The sequence below is a fragment of the Ciona intestinalis genome, unplaced genomic scaffold, assembly GCF_000224145.3.
Source record: "Ciona intestinalis unplaced genomic scaffold, KH HT001185.1, whole genome shotgun sequence".
NCBI lineage: Eukaryota > Metazoa > Chordata > Ascidiacea > Phlebobranchia > Cionidae > Ciona > Ciona intestinalis.
The window spans coordinates 1-24623 of NW_004191506.1; the positions used below are offsets into that span (position 1 = coordinate 1).

General features: G+C 36.3%; 2 protein-coding genes across 2 annotated transcripts; both read left to right on the plus strand.

Moving 5' to 3' along the window:
• Positions 1–6: 6 nt before the first annotated feature.
• Positions 7–12600, plus strand: LOC100184484 (multidrug resistance protein 1A). Its single transcript, XM_002121927.5, has 20 exons — positions 7–82; positions 406–530; positions 905–1118; positions 1863–2045; positions 2526–2642; positions 3378–3590; positions 4028–4208; positions 4619–4804; positions 5634–5672; positions 5824–5976; positions 6482–6657; positions 7094–7304; positions 7882–7997; positions 8435–8574; positions 8973–9113; positions 9379–9535; positions 10023–10220; positions 10606–10812; positions 10989–11135; positions 11648–12600. Exons 2-20 carry the CDS (start codon positions 406–408, stop codon positions 11855–11857), a joined length of 3114 nt encoding a protein of 1037 aa, XP_002121963.5. The 5' UTR covers positions 7–82; the 3' UTR covers positions 11858–12600.
• Positions 12601–12923: 323 nt separating this feature from the next.
• Positions 12924–18480, plus strand: LOC100182123 (dynein regulatory complex subunit 4). Its single transcript, XM_002121989.4, has 10 exons — positions 12924–13065; positions 13494–13607; positions 14245–14328; positions 14985–15098; positions 15537–15743; positions 16031–16085; positions 16546–16751; positions 17161–17328; positions 17693–17779; positions 18238–18480. Exons 1-10 carry the CDS (start codon positions 13063–13065, stop codon positions 18463–18465), a joined length of 1266 nt encoding a protein of 421 aa, XP_002122025.2. The 5' UTR covers positions 12924–13062; the 3' UTR covers positions 18466–18480.
• Positions 18481–24623: the final 6143 nt, after the last annotated feature.

Here is a 24623-nt window from a genome sequence, read left to right on the forward strand (position 1 = left end):
GTTTGTCTACTCAGCCAAACTATCTGCTGTTATACTCGCTGTGTCACCTCTGCTTGTTGCATCAGCTGGGATCCTGTTTAAGGTACTTTGGTTACATTTTTTTAATATCATTCCAATCTTAAACGATTTTTAACAAAACATATTACAGCACGGTGAAAGCTGTTTTAGACATAAACCTTTGGTGTTAAAACTCCTTGAAATTGTGCTTACATTGATTATGAAAAAAGCGCATAAAAGTTGCATGTTTAGGGAGAGTTGTGAACCACTCTCATGCTTACTGTCGAGTTATAACATTGGTGTCTTCTTTTAGACCAGACAGACATGGTGTATTCATGCACCTCATGCTCACTGTTAAAAATAAAATTGATTACCCATGAATGACCCTTAACATTTGACTATTTTTAGATGACTAGTATGTTCACAAAGAAAGAGTTGGACGCTTATGCTAAAGCTGGGGCAGTGGCGGAGGAAGTCTTATCTTCAATTAGAACTGTTGTTGCATTTGATGGACAAGATAAAGAATGTAAAAGGTAGAGTTAACTTTTCGTTTAAACTGATTCTAGAATTCCCTTGTTATATTAACTGTCGTTGCTCTACTATGTAAATATTCTTATCACTTTTTAAAGAAATTATAGTTTTTGGTTCATTGAAAAAGAACAGATAACTCCTATAGCGGGAACGAGGTATATAAAACAGAACACCTGTGTGTTATAAGTAACAACTGCCCCGCCACCCAAGAATAAATAAGTTACATACGTGGTAACTCATAGGCACGACCGCACTAGGTGTATGAAACATAACAACGGTGTTATAACCGCTGTTGTTGCCTGTCAGGCTAGAATAAAATAAGTTACATTCATTCACTCAATGCGTTTCTAATACCACATCCTCTACTTTGTCTTAGATATCAAACGAATTTGAACGAAGCACGAGTTGTTGGGATAAAGAAGGGGGTTGTTGGAGGTTTATCTATTGGTGCTCTCTTTTGTATAATGTTTTCAACATACGGACTTGCATTCTGGTATGGTTCAACATTGGTACGAAGTGGGGAAATCACCGTGGGGAACATGTTGACTGCTTTCTTTGGCGTGCTTATCGGGGCATTCTCACTTGGACAGGTAACTCGAGCTTTTCTAAGCGTATATGTATACATTTATTTTATTGGTGGGCATATGTGTTGTGTATATATATAAATATATATATAAGTGCCTAACAGTACTGAGTACTTAGTAGTATACATGGTATGCATACCTTGGAATAAGTATTGATACAGTATGTGAATAACCTGGGTACACATAGTAACAGGTTAATTAGGAATAACACTTTAATTAAAGATAATAACATCAACATAAGGCTTTAAGAGCAACTTTTACAAAAGTTAGAAGGATTAGTTCCTAGAATCATAGTATAAAAGGAGCTTGCTGTTGATGGAAAGTATATTTAAACGCTTTCTTTTACCCTATTGATGTTGTTAGTTTTAAACAAGTTGTTATTGAGCTTTTTGTAGCACTTGTTGGTGTATAACGGAAATGACTGAACAGAATAATCATATACAACAACATAGTATTTAAGAATAGTTTCTTGGTTGGTGTAAATGTTATGACTAGAGATGACTCACAATTATCGTGTTAGCTTGTAAGCGGGCACGAGGTGTATGAAGTAGAATACCCTTGTTATAATGATTGTCATTGCCCTTAAATGCGCCGATAAATAAGTTATATACGTGGTAACTCGTAAGCGGGCACGATGTGTATGAAACAGAACACCCGTGTTTAACGACTGACATTGCCTTGCCACACAAGGATAAATAAGTTTCATTTATTCATTATCAATTTTACAACTCACATGTTAATACATCACAGGGAATGAGTAACATGGAATATTTCTCGGGTGCCCAAGCTGCGGCTTACAAAGTATTTGAGATAATCGACCGGGTTCCTTTGATTGACAGCATGTCAGACGAAGGTCATAAACCTGACCGGGTCAAAGGTCAAATAGAGTTCAAGAATGTTGACTTCACCTACCCTTCCCGTACAGATGTGCAGGTGGGTTGCATTGTTTGTGTAATATTTGTAAAGATTGAAACTTAAAATTCATAAGGAAAACAAGTTAAAGAATTTTATATAAAAGGGGGAGGCAGGGATAGGTATAAAAAAATGTTTTCAATGTGCATTGACTAATGCAGTGTATAATATTCTTGGGTGGGCCTGCCTACCCTGCCACCCCTTGTATGGCTCCTATCCATGTATCCACCAATGCCCACCTTTGTGTTTGATGTCATTTATCAGCAACATGGGTGGCCACATCTTTTACTGAGGCTGTAAACAATAAATCTTCTCTCAGGTCTCCACAGCGTTTTGTTTGTTTCATGACTCTTTTATTCAACCAGTTTACCCTGTATCGAGTTTTAACGACTGTGGTTTTATTGCTAAGTCCCTTCTTTCCGTTGCTTTGAAAGTTTAAATAGCCTGACTTTTGCTACAGTATTCTAAGAGATAAATAATAGTTATATTATATTTATGTAGATTCTCCACGATGTTTCATTTGTTGCTGAGAGTGGAAAGTCGGTGGCTCTTTGTGGCCAAAGCGGGTGTGGTAAGAGCACGTGTGTTCAACTTATTCAACGATTCTATGATCCGCAGGTAAACTATAGAAACATTATCATATTTATAATTTTTAAAACAGTAAACGTCAATTAAAATAAAATGAATGTTTATATTTATCCTCGATGGCCGAAAAACAACTGTTGGTATAACACCTACACCGGTGTTCAATTTCACACACCTCATGCCTGGTTAGGTGTTTACCCTGTATGTAACTTTATAAGGATTATTGTAAATCTGAAGTATAACCTTCACGTTTTCTGTTGCTTTAACATTTCATTCCAATGATCAACACGCATGGTTTACACTCATTCATGCGTGACTCTGCAATCTTTTACTTTCCATGTGCATTCATGCTTCACTGGTTGCATATTTTCAAGGCAGTAGCATTGTAGTGTACTTATACATTATGCGGGGTAAAGCAAACATATATTCAATGAAACTGGTTATGTTGATTGTTGCTTTGTAGCCGTAGAAAGCTGAAAAACTGCCACAATAAAGACAAACACTGCAATATTGTTTATTTCTGGGGACTTTTTTAATTTTTTTGTTTGCTTGGCATGCAGAATAGGTGCCGAACATGTTAGTGGTAAACAAATAGAAAAAAATCTAACTTTTATTACCTTTAAATAATTTATGCAGAAGTCATATTGTTTACCTATAATGTGAGGTCCTACAGTGTGACACCCCACGGATCTGAAATTTAGTCCAGAGTTTGCCCATTATCCCAAAGTATTATCCCTTATGATAGTAATTAAATTATTATCCCCACAGAACGGAATAATCGAGTTGGACGGCGTCGACATCCGAACATTAAACGTACGTTGGTTGCGCGAACACATCGGCGTCGTGTCACAAGAACCCATATTATTCGACACAACAATCGCGGAAAATATTCGCTACGGACGCGATGATGTCACTGATGATGAAATAAAGGAAGCTACGAAACAATCCAACGCTTATGACTTCATCATGAAAATGCCCAACGTAAGTGTCTTGTTGGTTATTGCTGCCTAAACCATGAGGTATAAGACTTGTGTGTGTCGTGAATTTTCACTAAATATTTAAATATAATGTATAGTTTCGACAAGTGTTGTGTTCTTTGTAGGTAAAGTCCTTCTGGTAGGCCATGGGACCCGGGGTTTAGGCCAGTGTTGGCCCATTACCTCATCGCCCAGGTTGCAACCCATAAGGGCTCGTTGGGTTTTAGCAATGTTCATTAAGTTTCTTTCCCAAAGACACGCAATACACCCGCATAATTTCTTTCCGTAAGGCAGATAAAAAGCTGGTCCTTTAAGATCAAAAATAAAAATTAGCAGATCTCTTTAAAACTTATTTTTTTATTTGTGTTAAATTATAAATTTGACACAATGACAGCAGCATAAAGCCTGTGCATAGATTAATATTTTCAATGTTTATTGTAGAAATTTGATACGATGGTTGGAGAAGGAGGGGCGCAGATGAGTGGAGGACAGAAACAAAGGATTGCCATCGCTCGTGCCATTGTACGTGACCCTAAGATTATGTTGCTTGATGAAGCTACTTCAGCTTTAGACACCGAAAGTGAAGCTGTGGTGCAAGCTGCTCTTGAAAAAGCTGCACAAGGTGAGAATGGATTGTTGTTGGTATTTGTTTATCCTCGCATGGTAGGATAACGACAGTCGTTATAACACAAGTGTTCTGTTTCATACACCTCATGCCCACATACAAGTTACCACAAATGTAATTTAGTTAACTCCGCATGGTGGGGCAACCACTGTCGTTTTAACACGGGTGTTCTGTTTCATACACTTCGTGACTGCTTAAGAGTTACCATGTATGTAACTTTGTGGGTGAAAAAAAGCATTAACTGATGTAGTTTGTGAACCACAGAATCTCAGGTTTGAACTGGTAGCATCTGTTTTGATGCATCTACATTCATTCTTTCACCATTCGGTATCTTACAAAATATGTGCTCAAATTTGTTTCATAAACTTTTTGTACTACAATTTCTTAAAAAATGTTTTCTTTCTCAGGGCGCACGACACTCCTGATTGCTCACCGACTTTCAACGATCAGAAACTCCGATAAAATCATTGGATTCCACGAAGGAAGGGCTTTGGAACAAGGGAGTCATGACCAACTACTCAAAGTGGAAAACGGAATTTATCAAAACTTGGTTAACATGCAGTCTTATAGTGCTGAGGGAGAAGATGTATCAGGTTGGGAAACTTTATAAGTGGTTGTTGGCAGTGGCGCATCCAGGGGAGCTTCAGGAGTTGCAACCCCCCTTTTTATTTTTATAATGTATAAATTAACATTTCCTATTTTTTTCTGTTTGCTCCACTGGTTGTTGTGTAGGTAAATATAGGAGTATATGGTTGTATATGGTTGTACATGGTTGTACATGGTTGTACATGGTTGTACATGGTTGTACATGGTTGTACATGGTTGTACATGGTTGTACATGGTTGTATATGGTTGTATATGGTTGTATATGGTTGTATATGGTTGTACATGGTTGTACATGGTTGTACATGGTTGTACATGGTTGTATATGGTTGTACATGGTTGTATATGGTTGTACATGGTTGTACATGGTTGTACATGGTTGTATATGGTTGTACATGGTTGTACATGGTTGTACACGGTTGTACACGGTTGTACACGGTTGTACACGGTTGTACACGGTTGTACACGGTTGTACACGGTTGTACACGGTTGTACACGGTTGTACACGGTTGTTACACGGTTGTTACACGGTTGTTACACGGTTGTTACACGGTTGTACACGGTTGTATATGGTTGCTTGCTGGTTGTTTCCAGATATATTATATAAGTGTGAAAAAGATTTTGATGAAAGTTTAATTATGTCACATCTAAATCTAATATCGGTAACATTTCTATATTGCATATGCTTATGGTTGTATATAAAGTGAATATGGATGTATATGTTGTGGTTAGTATGTTGTATTATTACATATTACAAAAGTGTGCTGAAACAACTAGTATGTTAATGTTGTGTATAACCATTTTATTTATTGTTTTCAGATATTCTTAAGGATGAGATACCAGAAAAGCAAGTAAAACGTAAGTGGAATGTATGAGGTTACACTGCTGTTATTTGGGACTTAAATTCATGATTTTTCCTTTCAAAATCTTTCACTTTTAGGTGTTTTTGTATTTTGTGTATTTTCTTTCAATGGAAAAATATCAATATTTATCCCCCCCCCCTCTGCAGAAAGACAACGGTCCCTGCGCAGATTAATAAGCGCCACGAGCGCAAAGTCGGAAGAAGAAGTGAAGGAAGAAGCAGACGAAGACGAGGATCTTCCTGACTATTCAATCATGCGCGTCATTAGGATGAATAAACCAGAGTTTGGCTACATCTTACGTGAGTTATACCTTGTTAACAAATCACCTACATGCATGATAATTCGTAAGTGGGTGCCAGGTGTATAAAGCAGTTCATCGTTTTCCCCCATGTAAGGATAAATAAGTGCATCTTACGTGAGTTATAACTTGTAAAGTTTATACTAACAAAATGCAAGAACGCCTTTTTTAGATAAAGGAATTTAATTGATTTAACATCACAGACAACAGCAGTCGTTATACATTTTTGAGAGTAATTATTTTTAAACAATCTCCACGAAGCAACATACGTGGTAACTCGTAAGTGGACACGAAGTGTATAAAACTGAACACCCGTGTTATAGCGACTGTTGTTGCCCAGCCATGCGAAAATAAGAAATTACATTCCTATTACTAAAGCAAAATAATAAATATATCTTCTCTTTCCAGATTATTACTGTGTTTTTACTAAACTAAAATCGTTCAACTCTTTAAACATCAGATTAGGATTAGATTCGCAGAATTTATTAAAAGTTATTTACTTACAGTTGGTTGCATTGCTGCTGCAGTAAACGGAGGAATCCAACCTGTGTTCGCCGTGTTGTTCTCGGAGATCTTGAGCACGTTTGCCCTCCCCCTCAGCGAACAAGAACAACGAATTACTTTGTATTCCTTGTTGTTTGTTGCTATTGGTGCTGCAGCATTGGTGGCGAATGTGGTTCAGGTAGTTTGTTGGTTATTGCTGTTTAATGTTTAGGGTTCTTTGGTATAATGGTCAAATAATGAATTCGAAATTATTCAATGAGTTGGGTCCACACAATTTTTTTCAACCAAGTGGCTGCCTATGGGCTGTGCACTAAAATACATTCATTCAAACTGCAATAAAATTTTGGACATGTGTAGGAAATTAACTTAAAAACACAAACCTCAAATTGTCTGTAATGTTTATGTATTGACTTATTAAGCTCAACTTTCAAGCTTTGCAAATTTGCGATTTTGTTTAACTTTAAAACATGGTAATTCAAAGGAAGTACAAGAGTCAGCTTTTTCACTGGCACTGGCGCTATTCTAAGTGGATCCATCGGACTGCACTGATTAAATTGCTGTATAACGCTTTAGTCTTTGTTTTGTTTAATAAATACACGTGTTTCGCATCACAGGCTGCCTCGTTCGCTAAATCTGGTGAAGAATTGACGTCTCGTCTTCGCATGCAAGGATTCAAAGCCATGTTGAGGCAAGAAATTGGATATTTTGACGACCATTTCAACAGCACTGGTGCTTTAACCACAAGACTTGCTACAGATGCTTCAAGAGTGCAGGGATGTACGGGTGTAAGGGCAGGAACCATCATACAAAGCATATGTGCTCTAGGTATGCGTTGTGTTTTAAAATAGCCCTTTTCATATGTATTTGGGTAATGACGTTTCAGAAACACTCTTTTAAGTATGTATAACAAAAGGTATAAATAAAAAAAGTGTTGAAATTACCAGGTGTATAAACTGTTGTTGCTTGGCAAATTAAAACCTTTCTTCTGGCAATTATTCGGTTACCGACATGACGACACATTATGCAGGTTCTCTTTATCAGGTTGAATGACACTTACTATACATTATATTTCCTACTGTTTTAATTATGTAAACTGAACGGCAATTATATGCACACTCAGTGGCTCAGCCATAAAAAAATAAGGGGGGGTTTAATCAAAAAAATTGTCAAAAATATTTTTTATTTAATTATTATTATTTTTTTTTAAAAGGGGGGGTCGCGACACCCTAAACCCCCTGGCTGCGCCACTGTGCAGGCTAGTTTGTTTTATTATTAAGAATAAGATTACAGTAAAACATTTACAGTACAATTTTGTATTATACGCAATAGTGGTTTACCTTTGATGAATATATTACCATTAAGATTATATTAATATTTAACACCATGATTTTATATCTACCAGGTGTGGCTCTTGGTATCGCATTCGCATACGGATGGCAGTTGACTTTATTAACACTTGCGTTCGTCCCTTTCATGGCAATTGCTGGCATGCTTCAGATGAAGGTTCTAACTGGACAGGTTGGTAATGTATTTAACGGCACAGTTGTTAGATTCGCTTAGAGATGCAAAATGCTACCACCATGGGCGTATGTGTCCTTGGGCAAGACACTTAACGGCAATTGCTTCAACCCAGTGGTCACTAATGGGTTGTCCAAATTTTCAGCCGTATATAAAATAAATCCTCCTAAAACAATCACCAGCAATGCCACAAAGTTACATTCATGGTAGCTCGTAAACGGGCACGAGGTGTATGAAACAAAACACTCATGTTATAACGACTGTCACTACCAGTCATACAAGGATAAATAAGTTACATATGTGGTAACTTGTAAGCAGGCATGTGGTGCATGAAACAGAACACCCGTGTTATAACGACTATCGTTGCCCCACCATGCAAAGATAAGCAATCTACATTCATTCATTTGTTTTTATTTAAACTTCCAACTTTCCAATAGGCTGGTGACGAATCGAAAGCGTTTGAGAAAGCTGGCACCCTCGCTACTGAAGCTACCACTAATATAAGGACGGTCGCCTCACTTACAAGGGAACAAACATTCCATGATAATTATAGAGATGCACTCATCCTACCACAGAAGTAAGTTTAGATATGTGGGTTGAGCTATAAGAATGATACACTTGTATGTTATAAATAGTATGCCAAGATTTAATGTTGAATGGAAGTTGTTGAAAACCTATTCTTGCATGGTGACAGTCGTTATAACACAGGTGTTCTGTTTTGTACACCACGTGTCCATTTCCGAGTTACCACAGATGTAACTTCGTAAGTGATTGTTTTTTGCTGTTAAGTGTCTCACCCGTAGCATACATCAGAATACATAAACAAAAGGAATATTTCCATATTTAACATTAATGATAATTCATGTTATGGGAAGACTATCTTTTTTAATATATACCGGTGCTGTCAGCCAGGAATATTAGAATTGTTTTCTAAAATTGCTCTTCCTGCATTTATTTATTCTTATTAATATTCAGGAAATCCATGCGAAAAGCCCATGTATACGGGATCACATTTGGGTTCTCCCAATGCATCGTGTTCTTTGCGTACGCTGCTACTTTTAGATTTGGAGCTTGGCTTGTGGACCAAAACCTAATGACGTTCAACAATGTTTTCAAGTATGTCTACATGTATTGATGTAGTGCTGGCATAGGTGTTGTGTTTTTCTTCCAGTAAAATCTGGGGTGACATTTTTAAAATACAGTTACACTCATAGTTGTCAAACATAGGGAACCTCATTGATTAATGTGGTGAATGCAATATACTTTGGCTCTGCTTGTTTGTATAGACACCTAACAGCAGGGTAAAATCTGATCATTAACTTCTATATTACATTATACCAAGTAGCAACAACATCAGAATTATTCTATTATATTCCTACAGGGTGTTGATGGCTGTTATATTTGGTGCGTTTGCCGTCGGTCAAACAAGTTCGTTCGCACCAGATTATGCAGCAGCAAAAATTGCTGCATCTCGCCTGTTCAAGTTGTTTGATCGTAAACCAAGCATTGATAGTTACAACAAGGGAGGGGCAACACCGGTAAGTGTGAATATAGTAACAATAATAATAATGATGGTAATAGTAATGTTTTTATTTTTCTCTTCGATTACGGTAGCGTAGATTAAAAATATTTTAAACGAAAAGACAGGATGTAGCGATAGATCAACAGTTGTTAAACACGCTTACGGTTGAAAATATATTTACGTTTAACCATGATTTTTACGTTTGATAACATAAGCAGATTACATTCAACAAAATACTTTGCATAATTTTGTTATTCTTCGAATACGATAGCGAAAATCAAATAAATTAAAATAACAAAGAAAAGGGAATTAGCAGCAAAATAACAGTTGTTAAAAATATACTATGGGTAAAAAACCACTCCATTAAAAGTGTTGAATGAAAGCATGGCTGCTAAACCCATATAATCTGCCAGTAAAAAACGCTTTGGGTAGAAAGTATTGGAAAATGCATCAGCAAAAGCCTGTGGCTGTAGAACCTGAATAATTTTCCAACATTTTTGTAGAAAAGCACGGACGGCAATCTTGACTTCAAGTCCCTCAAGTTCCATTACCCGACCCGACCAGATGTGCAAGTTCTTAAAGGTTTGACAACCGCCATTAGAAAAGGTCAAACTGTGGCATTGGTTGGCCAAAGTGGCTGTGGAAAGTCAACTTGTATTCAACTACTTGAACGTTTCTATGACCCTGATGAAGGGACCGTGGTATGTAGGCGTGATTACAATAACGATATGCTCCTTTTGTTACTAGCGCTCAAATTTATTAAATATTATAATATTATTATTATTCTCAGAACTTCAGCAAGTCTCTGTCGGTTGAATAAAAAAACAGCTTAAGATTGATGTATGTGGAGATAATAACTAATTTATCCTTGCATGCCGGGGCTCCAACAGTCTTTATAAAACTCTTTTTATTTCGAGCAATCACTGTTAGGTGTTTTAGTTCATAGGCATATTCACCAATGATATTTTTCATACACCTACATTGGCAGCACCTACAATGAACCCCTAACCTCCGGGTTAGAGACCACGCTAACCACTGCCACATATTTAGCCTTTTCATGTTTTCAATTAAACTTGTTCATTATAGAGCATGGACGACACAAACACAAAGGAACTTCAAATATCTTGGTTGCGATCACAAATGGGAATCGTGTCTCAAGAACCCGTTTTATTCGACCGTTCGATTGCTGACAATATACGTTATGGTGATAATTCTAGGGAAGCCTCGATGGAGGAAATTATCACGGCTGCAAAGAACGCAAACATTCATAACTTTATTGATGGCTTGCCTGATGTGAGTTAGAGTATAAAGTTTTGTCTCGAACTAAATATAATTTAATTTTTTTAAAAATATTTTTAAAAAATATTTTATATTTTAAAAAAGTTTTTTAAATATTTTTAAAAAATATTTTTTATTTTGAAAAATTATGAAAAAATGGTCTTCTGGCTTAACTTATTTGTATTCACTAGAAATATGAGACCAATGTTGGAGCAAAGGGAGCCCAGTTATCTGGAGGGCAGAAGCAGAGGGTTGCCATCGCTCGCGCTCTACTTAGGAATCCTAAAGTTCTTCTTCTCGATGAAGCAACGTCTGCTCTCGATGCGGAGAGCGAAAAGGTGGGAGTGTTTTGGAACAAGGTTTTAATCTTTCGGGAAAAGTTTTTGTGACAAATGTTTGTATTATTAAGTTATTGCCGAAAGTAAAACGGTGCGAGATATTTTATACTTTCTGTTCACTATACCACTATGTGTGGTGAAAGTGGTGGATCAATAAATATATCTTGCTTCATCCTTGCATGGCAAGGCAACAACAGTCTTTATAACACAGATGTTCTGTTTCATACACCTCTTGCCCGTTAACAAGTTACCACGTATGTAACTTAGTGGCTGATTGTTTTTCTGTATGACTGACAATTTAGACAACCCATTAGTGACCACAGGGTTGGAGCAATTGATGTTAAGTATCTTGCCTAAAAACAATATGTCAAATTGTTAAGGACACACCCACACTGGTAGCAGCTTGAATCTCAAACCTTACACAGGTTTTCTCCTGACTAGAGGCAGGCGCCCAAATAACCAACCGCACCCGCTTTTTTTACATGGAGCTTACTTTCATGTTTGTTAACCAGGTTGTCCAAGACGCCTTGGATGCGGCGAGAGCCGGTAGAACCTGCATTGTCATCGCCCATCGTTTGTCGACGGTTAAAAATGCTGACGTCATCGCTGTTATTGAGAATGGTTGTGTGGTTGAAAGTGGAACTCACAGCGAGCTATTGGCTCTCAACGGATCTTACTTCAGTCTTGTTAATGCTCAATTGCATAATAAAAAGAACGAGTAATTAGCTTAAATACTTAAATTAGACAATTAGTGCAGAGTACTGTGGGGTAAGATAGATTTGTTTGGATTTGTGAAGACAAAACAACCCACAGCTTGTTTTAAACAATTAACATAGCTTTTTTAGAGTCGTGAGGATGCGGTTGTATAATTTGGTAAATATTTTTCATTTACTACAAAGTAATATGGTAAAATAGAATTAGGGCAAGTCCATCTTACCCCACCTATTATAGGTATATTTGTTGGCTGTAGATATCATTTGCTTAACAACATTTTAACGAACTCATTTAGTTAATTTGACTAATCCTGGCTTTTCACTGCAGCAAATGCTTTTGTAACATTGCAATTTTGCAAATTATACAAAACATATTAACATACATTTCCCATGACTTACTACTTTACAAGAGCATTTTACTTTCATTAGCCTTGCTGTAGACAATATTGGTGAATATGTTTGAAATATTTTCAGCATATTACTTTTTATAAACACAATAAACATTCTTTCTTTTTAACTTTCTTTCTTCTCAAGTTCCTGAGCTGTTATAATTCGACCAATCACATTTGCTAATTTGTTTCCTATTAACTTGTACAGTATTGTACAACTATATGCCTCCCGTTCTGTTTTGCATTGAAAAACCTAGTTTCATTTCTTGCACTCTCCTCTCCCACCTTTTTTTAAAAGTGTTAATAACTATAATATTTCAACCTCGAGTTTGTACATAAATAAAAGTAACACTCCGCATGGTATATGCTATTTTTACAACTTCAATATGAAAAGACAAGCGGGCGATTATGTAGTTTGTCCGGTGTTATGGCTTCGTAGTCAACTCGCTGGTATCGTAGCCAAAACGTCAAGGTTTGAGGCTCGATGTTGCTACCATTGTGGGCGTATGTGTTTTTGGGCAAGACACTTTACGGTTATTGCTCCAATCCAGTGGTCATTGTGAGAATATCCAAGTTTTAGCATTAATCGGTTTCCTATTATTAATGGGCATAAGAGATAACAGTTGTAATAAAATAGCCGACCCTTCGATCGTATATTCCGCCCCTAAAAGGTATATTTGCGCCACCACGTGATTATTTACGAATATTTCCATGACAACATTCAACTAAGAATCTGAATCTGTTGAGAAAATTTATTTTTGCGAAATCCAGGTTTATTTGGTATTTCCTTTATTTAAAGCTACCGGGGACGTTCGCTTTACAATCATGGTAAGTTTATTACTTTCTAACTCGTTCTTATGTGAAACATAAATGAATACAAATAATTTTACCCTTTATTTTGTGAAACATTGCTTTAACTAAATATTACTTGTTATTAATTGATTCTCTCACTTTAAAAGTTAGTTTTCTATACGAACGTCTGACTTTAAAATATATATTTATTCAGTAAGTCCTTAGGAGACATAAGGATCGTTTTAAAATGTTTTTTTTCCTTGATTACCAGCCGGTAGAACACCATTTTCCCTATCTGTATGTTTTTTGTTTATCACAGTTTCAATACAAACATGACAGCCCATATGTGAGACACATATTTCATTTTAAACATTGTGGTTTTAAAACTAAAATCATATTCTAGAACATGTTTCAGTGTATACTGTATAAATTCCTAAATGTTTCACCCACTCTTTATTTACCAGCCTCCCAAAAAGGGCAAAGGTAAGAAGGGAAAGAAGGGAAAAAAGAAGTCGGCAAAACCAAAAACCCCCACAGTAGTCGATGGAATGTCTACTGAAGAAATGTCCAAGGAGCAGGTTGGAAGATTAATTATCATTGTTTTTATTTTATTGTCGTATTCTATTAGTTATCGATATATATAAATAATTATTGTCGGCAAATTGTTTTCTCGTGTTTTTTCTCTTCAAAAAGATTTTCTGAAGGCTTGTGTCTGCTGTGGGAAATTATTATTATTGTTTTTATTTTAAGTCTTTAAATAAGTTGTAACATTTTGATGACTGTGGTTTAAATCATACGTTTATCTTATCTTTTTTTTCACACATTTAAATCTATGCATACCTCTTTTTACGCTTTCAAAATAAAAATTTTCAAAGTTTATTTGTGTCTGCTCAGATTGGATAAAAATCCTAAATTTTTTGTTTATTCCCAAAAGCTATGCAATAGGGAAAAAAAACTCTGCACAGGTCGTTGGTAATCAATACTGCCTTATTCACTTGCAATAAATTATTGCAAACGTTGGTGCGGGTTGGCGCAAAAAAGCGGTCTTTTAAATCTGCTTAAAAGCCATACTTATTAATCTCGCTAAAGAACATTCAATCTTAACAACATTGTGTATTACTTTAGTTACCCACATGCGAGAATAAGTAAGTGATTTTTCAATAAAAGAACTTAAATATTTAAAACAATTTGTTAAATATTGAATAACATTTGTAGCTGGAGGAACACATTGGTCGATTGAGAGAAGAACTTGACCGAGAAAGAGAAGAAAGAAATTATTTCCAACTTGAAAGGGACAAGGTTTAGATATTAAATTTACAAAGTGTTTACAAATGTCGTGGTATAATAGCATGTGGTGTTGTTGTCATATGTTTTGGATAACCAGAGACACACTTTATAAACCTGTGCACATCGCCTGGGGTATAAACATATAGGGGAATATCTTTAGGATTCCCTGTTTTACCTATTGCCAGGGTGCTGTTTAAACCATACGCCATGTTATTGTTTTTAACTAATGAATTATCACAGATTTACTTGTTACCTAGTAGGCGCTTTTAAAATGTAGGGAAGGCAGGTATAGTTTTGTAAAACAAATTTAACATATGTGTTTTCTATTATTGTAATGCACAAAAAACTCCAGGGTGGATCTGCCCACCCTACCACCCCAGGTTCGGTGCCTAAGTATATACCATATAATATAGTGTCTGTGCATACATGGCAGACCAACCAGTACACTGTTTCATCTGTTTTATCGATAATACCAACACAGAGATGCAATGTTTTACTTCTCGTTAGGGGTTGCCTGACAGGGCATTTCTCCCAACTTTTAAAACAAGGGTGACATTAGAGTGTTAATAGCTTTATTTATGTTTGACAACTATAGTGTAACTACATTTAAACAGTGACACCCTAGATTTTACAAAAAACTCATAAAAAAATTATGTTCATGCCACTAGGTAAACACATTCTGGGAGATTACTAAGAAACAACTCGATGAAAAGAAAGCTGAACTTCGTAATAAAGATCGTGAGATGGAAGATGCTGAAGAGAGACATCAGATTGAGATCAAAGTAATTTACCCTCATGTTCTGATATCCCTTGTAACATATGTGTTCTGTTTTATTAGCTTGCAAAGTATCACATACGTAACTTTGCAAGTGACTGTTTTTAGGGTTTCGAGATCATAGTATTTTTTAGTTTTAGTTTTCTAACTTATTGACCAAAAACGTTTTAATGATCAATCAAATCAATGATAGAATGTAACTTATTTTATCCTTGCATGGCGGGGCAACGACAATCGTCATAACACAGGTGTTATGTTTCATACACCTCATGCCCAATTACGATCCAACTCTAACGTCACCATTATATCACATATGTGATTATTATTATTCAATGGCACGTGTTTCAAGTTGTAATAATATGTCCAGTCAATTGTTTTTGCACAATCTTGCCAAGCCTTGTATAACCATGTTGAAAATTTAGATATTTCTAAATATTAATTTCAGGTCTACAAACAAAAAGTGAAGCATCTTTTGTACGAACATCAAAACAACATTTCCGAGCTCAAGACCGAGTCGTCTATCGCCCTCAAGCGGGCACAAGAGGACCACAGGCTACAGGAGTCGGAGTTAAGGAAAGATAAGCGAGCGTTGAAAGTGAACATCAAGGAGCAGGAATTGTCGCACGAGGACGCCGATAAAGACCTCAGGATGGTGGGTGCTGGGTGGTTTTATGGTGTTCTTTGGAGTTTTATGAAGTTTCAGATACTGAAATAAATAAGTATTTTGTATTAATGTGTATAACATTCTAAAGTGGCATCTTACAGTCATGGGCATTAAGTTAAGAGTTTCTAGTTTTGTAAGATAGGCTGTGACATCATGTGGTTTACACCTAAACCCTTACAATCCTTTTACATCTTACAATTGGTTTTACCTTGCTATGTGTCTATAAGTGTTAGTTTACATAATTTTTAACGCTAAATAATAACTGAATTGTTTAGAAACAAGATGGTAACATTACTGCAATGAGAGAGGATTTTGAAAGGCAAGCAAAAGGTGAGGCATATCAACATAATGTGGGTTATGGGCCAATAAATCTTGTGCCAACGCCAAAATCAACCAAAAATCATCACCTACAAAGTTACATACGTGGTAACTTGGCACGAGAACACCCATGAAACAGAACACCCATGGGCCATGTTATATGACTACCATTGCCCCGCCGTGTGAGGATAAATAAGTTACATATGTGGCAACTCGTAAGCGGGCACGAGGTGTATGAAGCAGAACATCTGTTTATAACGACTGTTGTGCCCCGCCATGCGAGGATAAACAAGTCACCCCTATCCATACAACCCAGAAAATGTGGGTAATGGGCAACTTTGGCCTAAATTAGGTCCCATCGTCAAAATCACCCACAAAGTTACATACATGGTAACTTGTAAGCGGGCACGAGGTGTATGAAACAGAATAAACAACTTACACCTAATAAGTCTCACCTATCCATACAATTCAGAGATTGAAGCGAAATACGAGAAGAAGATGCGAGTCCTTCGAGATGAGCTGGAGCTTCGTAGGAAGACAGAGATCCACGAGATTGAAGAGAGGAAGAACGGACAGATCAACGCGCTCATGAAGAATCATGAAAAAGCTTTCTCCGATATCAAGAATTATTATAATGACATCACACTCAATAACCTTGCCCTTATCAACTCACTGAAGGTTTGTAATATATGACACGTTGTGTTCAATACATGATATCGGGTTAGCTTGATACCAGTCCATCTATGTAGATGTAGGCAACTTACACACCACATTTATTAAATTAAAATCCAAATTATAATTTGTAAACGACAAGTGTTAATTCACAAGCTATTTTGAACCCAATATTGGGAGTTTTACTACAAATTTTAGGTAACAATCATCAAAATTTGCAATTCTTTGCATTTAATAGCAGGTTTTGCCTTTATTTTGCTGTAATCTCTAATAGCCCATTCATCACTTTCCCAACCAAGATGTACAAACTTTAACAATTATTGCCTAAAACAATTTCACACCAAATCTTATAAAATAATTTTCGCTCAACTGTCTCTGTCTATGTGATGTCACAATAACCCTTATTTGACCACAGGAGCAAATTGAGGAGATGAAGAAGAAAGAGGAGCGAATGGAGAAGGAGATGGGAGAGATACAACTACAGAACAGAAGGTTGATCGAACCTTTACAGAAAGCAAGGGAAGAAGTCGAGAATCTTCGTAAACAACTGACTAATTATACCAAGGACAAAGCTTCACTGGCTGTGAGTTTGTTTGATTGGCAATATTTACTGGTGTCTGGTGATATGCTTGTTCCATACTGCGAGTGTGTATGATGAGATTTTTCGAGTTTTCCGAGTTGGTAATTTAATGTTTTATGATAGCTAGACCATGTTAGTTAAGTTGTTGTTTTTTTAAGTTGTGGCCGGATGATATAGGGATGTATCAAAGGAAAAGTAAAATATCTGGCAGCAACCCCCTTTCAGGCTTATAATATGCCTGGTAACAACATCGTATAAACTTATTTTTACCATGGCGTAACTCGTTATTTAAACACAAATTTTGACTTACCATTCTGGCAAAAATGCCAACAGCATATATTTCCTATAAACCCAATAATAACCTCAGAGTTCCAAAGCACGGTTGAAAGTGCTTGACAAAGAGAAGAAGGGACTTGAGTGGGAGCATGAGGTGTTGGAACAAAGGTTTGAAAAGGTGGGTTGGTATAAACATGTTGTTTATCAAATATTAATGTATGTATGTTGTTGTGTAAGATAAATATTGCAGGATTTTAATAATTCTGCTTAGTTAGTTACTAAATATATTATATTACTGTGTCCCATATTTCTTATTATTTTTAAATTTCTAAGATTTAGCATTAGGTATCTTCAAAACTGAAAAAATGATATAAGTTTATTGTATTGTATGTTGGGTTTAGCAGCCGCGTTTTTTTATTTGATTAGTTCTGGGCTTCTGGCCCTTTAGGTAGTTCTGGCCCTTTAGGTAGTTCTGGCCCTTTACGCTTTAACAATTGCAGAAAAACACCGTTTACGTAAACAACTTTAAAATAACCAATATTGTAAAAAAATGACAAATAACTTTAAATACAAGATATACTGAAAACACAAAGATATTTTTGGAAACATGATCGTAATATATTAAACTCACTGCAGACACAATCGGAGCGCGACGAACTCTATCGTAAGTTTGTGAAAGCGATCCACGAGGTCCAACAGAAAAGTAACTTCAAGAACCTTCTGCTCGAGAAGAAACTCTCAGCACTTGCAGATTCCCTCGAGAAGAAGGAGGCGCAACTTAACGAGGTTCTCTCTGCGTCCAATCTTGATCCTACAGCTCTCACTGTGGTCACCAGGAAGCTGGAGGTAAGATGGTTCATATAGTGGGGTAAGATGGTTCATAAGGTGGGGAAAGATGGTTCATATGGTGGGGTAAGATGGTTCATTCGTTTTGGATGAAACATATAGTAAAGGGGGTAAGTTGATTTATTTTGGTTGTGGTAAGATGGCACTTATGGTAGGGTGGGGTAATATGGATCAGATACAACATGCCTGTCAGTAACAGTATATAGGATGACCCATGTTTTATATTCTCTTTTATTGCTCTAGTTGGTGGTAAACAAAGATTATTTATAGAAATATTTAATAGTTTTGGAATATGTTGTGTTAAAATAAAACATCTCCCTCCCTATAACAGTTATTTACTGTCATCAACTTGGCTACCAAGGTTACGTAATCGGCGTCAAACAAAATGGCGCGGTTGTAATTTTACCATCCGTAAGTGGGCGCTACATACCAACATACGATACCTGTGTAAATACAGGTTTCAAAATCTGGAAACGTCTCTCATTGTTCGTGTGAACCAACTGGTAGTTATTTTTATTTTATGATAAAATGCATTGACAAGAAACTGTATTGTTTCCCTTTCAAATTTATTTGAACTCGTATGCAGCAGTAATTTAACCATGTTTGGGTTGTATGCCAACGTTCATGTTAAATGAATTTATTTCGTTTCTTCGGTCACGATAACGAAGAACAAGAGAGTTGACAAAAGCGAAAAGACGGGTAGTAACGGTAAAACAACAGTTGTTAAAACACGCTTATTGATAAAAAAGAAATACCGTTATGGTTAAAAGGCGTGGCCGTTACACCCTAATTAGAAATAAGTGTGCAGAGTATTGCAAGCACGGTTTTGTTCATAAACTTCATGTATGCACGCCTTGAATTGTCCCACGCACGCCAAACAACTAAACAATGAACCCAAGCTTGATCAAATAAGGAATTCTTAACGTGGCTTTAAAATGCACGTATTTTGGATGGCTATTTTGTTGATAAAACGCGCGCATGTAAAATAATAGACGTTACACTTAAGATCTCGCGAAGAAGCTTAATATTATGCAGATTTTCCAAGGCTACATTCCCCATTCTGTCTGATTTTGTTATGCGACAAGTTTGGTGTTTGACTATGAATCATAACCTCCTTCCCACTAGTAATTCATTTGAACTTGCATTTCATGATGTGAAACAGTCACGTGATGTTAAACCACTTCTACAATGAATAAATAAATGCAACTTATTTACCCTCACGTGGTGTTAACACACGTGTTCTGTTTCATACACCTCGTGCCCGCTAACGTGTTACCATATATATGTAACTTATTTATCTTAACGTGGCGGAGCCGACAGTCGTTATAACACATGTGATCTGTTTCATACACCTCGTGCCTGCTTACCGCATATGTATCTTAGTGGTTGATACAACTACATTTGTTTGTTGTATAACCCCATAATTGTATATGCACAGCATGCTCCACGTGATAACGTATACCGCCAACCAACCTCGAGTCCCGTGACTTGGGCATCATATATTAAACAGCAATAATTAACTTATAGAAAAGCAAATATTTTCACGCATGTTTTGAGAAAGTAGCATACTAAACACACACGGTGCGATCTATGTTTAATACGTCGTATATTAAGACGTGGTTTTTCGTGCGGTTATATGAACGTACTAAGAATATATGCATCACACGCTTTGGTAAAATGATCTAGTTTTTACAATATATACAGTAGATTAGGACAAGATACGGCATGTTTTCGTTCTCCTCTATCATCCATTCTGTAGTATTGGTAAACAAAGAATATTCACAGAAATATCTAACGGTATATACCTCATGCTCCATTTGTTGAAAACACATTAAAAATGGGATATTATTTGCTAACTGTATTCCACCTTACCACACAGTAATATATCGGTTATTTTATAAAAAAAAAACAACTTTTATCAGCAAAGCTTTACAAACAACACAAATGTCATTGTTCTATACCGGATGCAGAATCATTGTGTCCCTTTATGACGTTACACTATCGATTCAATTGCCTTTGTTAGAGCGGAACGGAATATTTATGTTATTGTTGTAAAGACGTGTTTAATCAAAACAAGACTTAGTTATAACAAACAAACAAATAAGTTCCTTCTACGAAAACTGCGGGAACTTTTTACGAGTTAATTTTAAAGAGCGCTCAAAACTGAGAACTTGCAGCCACTGTTTTTATTTCCAATCAATTTTAAACCGAAATACGGCGTCGTCTTGCCATGTACAAACTAAATTAATGTGCAGGTATATTGGTTTAAGCGACAGCGTTGAACTCAAACAGTAATTAGCTTAATTTTGCCGCCTAATCATAGGGCGCGTGTAACTTATCTGCTACCGAAGTAATTTAGAATTTAAATTAATACTCACAAATTGTAAATCGTTTTATAGCACAGGAAATTCCTATTTTAGCTTATTTTTCGATAAAATCGCCGAATAATATAGTTTAATAGCGGATGTTTTTTACAAAAACACTCATTTGAATTTACCGTTTTAGTTTAAAATTTATTTTACTCTTTTTTATTAAACAAATATACAATTCATTCACTTTTTTTATTAGACAATTATAAAATTCATTTAACAAAAGTACAGACCCCGGAATTCCCCACAAACCGCAAATATGTTTCTTATGTTGGTTTAGTTTCATCAACTGTCCGCGTTTGTTGTTCGACCTTTTGTTAAATCCCTGTGTCCTGTTTTATCATATTATAACAACAGCCATACAGCGATCAATAGGCGGTATACAGAAGGATTCGGTTGGACTTCGGACTCGTTTCTATAGCAGCGCCCTGAGCCATTATAGGTCGCCGACATAAAGTAACCTACGTCGCATAAACAATAGAAAAGCAGCTAAAGCGATGTTTTACTGGAGAATATTATGTTTTAATGCTCTTTTATTGCCCTATTTTAGTATTTAGTAATAAACAAAAAATAGTTAAAGAATTATTAAACCGTTTCCTCACGAATCTGAAATATCGTTGGTAGTTGTTAAAAACACGCTTAGGAAATATGGGATATTATATTCTAACAGCATCCATCTCATTCCGCAGTAATATATGCCCAGTGTAATGTATATACAAGGTTTTATTATAATTTACTTCGAACCATAAACCACAAACAAATCGTTTAATTGGTTCCTTCTTAATGACGTCACCAGCCTTTCCGGACCGCTGGCAATACGTTCAGCGTTCCGTGTAAAGGCAGGCAACAATATGGGAGTATCGGGAAGTATAGTAGGGTGGGGAAACTGGGATACAGCACATACTTTAACACTGATTTTCAATAATTAATAACAGCTTTGGCTTGTGCTTTATAAAGTTGTATGAATACTGTCAAATACCACCCTGAAGGTGGCTGTACACAGTATCCGGCATGCGAAGTCGCTTGCGAAGTCGTATGCAAACCCATGTCCAATTCCGCATGTGGCAGCGTAATCCGGACAAAACAGACAAAACGAACGAATTCTGGATATTGTGTACAGCCACCTTTACAGTGTTGTTTATTATCAAATACGAAACCAGAAAAATATATTGACCCACATTACCCCGCGTCCCACTTTACCCCACCCTATTACACCCGATGCATGCTACTTTGATATTAAATTAATGTTTTATATTTAATCCCTATCTATATCCGCCGTTTAATTACTATTAATAATTAAGTGTGGTTTAAACGACTTTTGCTTTGCTGTTAATTCCCTTTTCTTCGTTGTTTTAATTAATTTGATCTTCGCTATCGTATTCGAAGAGTCAAATCAAAAACTATATCATGAATTATTTTGGTATGTTTTCCAATTGATATTAAAGTCATTGATTTCCCATAAAACAGCTTCTCGATGTTTACTTTAAAGTTTATAGTTCTAAAATACAATGTTATCGTTTTTGTAAACCACTTAGCGTCATGGGAGATAGATTGTGCCGAAAACAATTCCGTCTGTTGCAATATCCGGTTCACTAAACTGCGCATGCGCCAACCAAGTAGGTTACTTGAGGTCATGGCCTAAGGTTGCCTTCGTAGATTTTGTTTTTGAATTCGATCTTTTGGTTTTAGTCTGAATTCGCAGAGTTAATTGCAGTGCTTATAAACAAGTACGTTTTGATTTTCTCTTGTTTGTCTGACTTGGATTTGATTTTGCTTGCTGACTGACTTATTAAATATTTCCTAATATTCCTGACTGGGGTAGGACAGTTACCTGTTGACCGACTTATTACATATTCCGTATTTCCTGATAATACACGGGTTATGCACACGCAACAACTGAAACTTAGTTATAATAAGAAACAGAAAACGAGAATAAGAACTGCTTTTATAATAATTGCTGCTGTAACCCAGTGGTCCTTTATGGGTTGTCTAAAATAATCACCCACAAAGTTAAATACGTGGTAGGCGGGCACGAGGTGTATGAAACAGAACACGGGAATAAGAACTCCTTTGTAATTTGGCCACACAAACCCGATGTAAGACACGTCAACAGCTCGTTATGTTAAATTATTTATACACCCTGATGGTTGCTTGTTTGGGTAGCTAACGCTAAAGTAGAAGCCATATATAAGCTTTAATTAAGCTAATATAGTAGGTTGGGAGAAGGTGGGACACTTATTCATTCTATTTTCTCGTCTCATTCAATAGTAAACAAAGAACAAAAAATATAAAACCGTATATTCTCATGACTCCCATAGATCATTGTTAATTGATAAAAACACAATTGGGATATTTTGATAGTTGGATTTTTTTATGTATTTTATTCAGAGCGTGTTATAAACGACTGTTGTTATGTATAACAAAGATATGGAGTCTGTTAATTCCCATCTCATCACAAATCACCATGGTAATTGAATATGACCGATGGTATTATTATTGCTTGGGTATAAAATATTATTCATAATTTAAAATATTTCTTCCGACAGCCGTTTATTTCTTGCAAATTTCGACTCGCTGGAGATATATTATACAGTGGAGGGGGGGAATGGGACACCTTTTAACTGTCCTTTCTTGTCCCATTTATTAGTAAACAAAGAACATTTAAAGAAATATAAAACTATATCCCCACGACTCCCATAGACCGTTGTGAATTGTTTAAAACACGATCAGAATACTTGGATATTATGTGCGAAAGTGTCCCATCTTCCCCCACCCCACTATATTTATATCATGCTTGACAGTGGTGGTGACAGGGACCATTTATTTGTTAAAGCCAGTTCACGTTCATTTGCTTAGCGTTTTCTATGAATTCCTTTGTTATGTATTCAACCTACTTTATATTATATTAACTTTTATTCCACCCGTTCAAACACATCGATGGTGCAATCGTCCACGTTCATTTAATCGCGATAGACATGTATTTATTCTCGCGACGAATTTCCCAGCGCCGATTATCTTTAACGGCGATTAAATCTTCCCGCAAGGTTTACCTTCGGTCACGAACAAGAGTAACCTTCGTATTATCTTAGTAAACACAGCACTGCAAACACCGATGTTTGATTTCGTTTGTAGGTTTTGTCCAAGCAAACTTTCATTTGCTTTTAACAAACAAGAACTGTGGTTCCATCAGTAAGCCTCGAGCGTAGTTGATTTCATTACCACGACGATCGAGTATACGATTAATTTTAATGTAGCTTATTTATCCTCGCATGGCGGGGATAAATAAGTCGTTATAACACGGGTGTTCTGTTTCATACACCTCGTGTCCGCTTACAAGTTACCACGTATGTAACTTGTGTTTTTTTAGTAAACAGGAATCTATAATTACTACAACGTATGCTCTGACGTATTGTTTACCAGCATACGTGAAGATAGGCCGGCGTCAACAACGGTGTGTATTGGGCTGTACACAAACATACATGCCAGCCAGTAATACAGTTTACCCGCACTTCGTTTAATCGACTCAGTTTAGCTTGGTCAGATATGGTTCGATTAAGCGTATTGGCTGTTTTCCTATTTTCATAGAAAAAAAAATCGAAATTTCTATTTCATTTAAAAATCAACAACAAAGAATTCGCATCAATACACCGTAAGCCGGTTTCTCCTTCTTTAACCCCCCCAACCCAGAAGATACACGCGCGTTGTTTACCGTATACACAAGTAAATATATAAGCGGATACGGCTTGGTACCTTGAATTTTAATATTTGCTCTTCACTGCGTAAAGCAAACATTTTGACCCTACCCAA

Excerpts from the sequence above, each read along its gene's own strand:
- LOC100184484 (XM_002121927.5), top strand. The coding sequence starts at position 406 with ATGACTAGTATGTTCACAAAGAAAGAGTTGGACGCTTATGCTAAAGCT. Across the intron at positions 3,591-4,027 it reads TCATCATGAAAATGCCCAAC|AAATTTGATACGATGGTTGG; the intron begins GTAAGTGTCTTG and ends TGTTTATTGTAG. Across the intron at positions 4,209-4,618 it reads TCTTGAAAAAGCTGCACAAG|GGCGCACGACACTCCTGATT; the intron begins GTGAGAATGGAT and ends TTTCTTTCTCAG.
- LOC100182123 (XM_002121989.4), top strand. Across the intron at positions 14,329-14,984 it reads TCCAACTTGAAAGGGACAAG|GTAAACACATTCTGGGAGAT; the intron begins GTTTAGATATTA and ends TCATGCCACTAG. Across the intron at positions 15,744-16,030 it reads CCGATAAAGACCTCAGGATG|AAACAAGATGGTAACATTAC; the intron begins GTGGGTGCTGGG and ends TGAATTGTTTAG.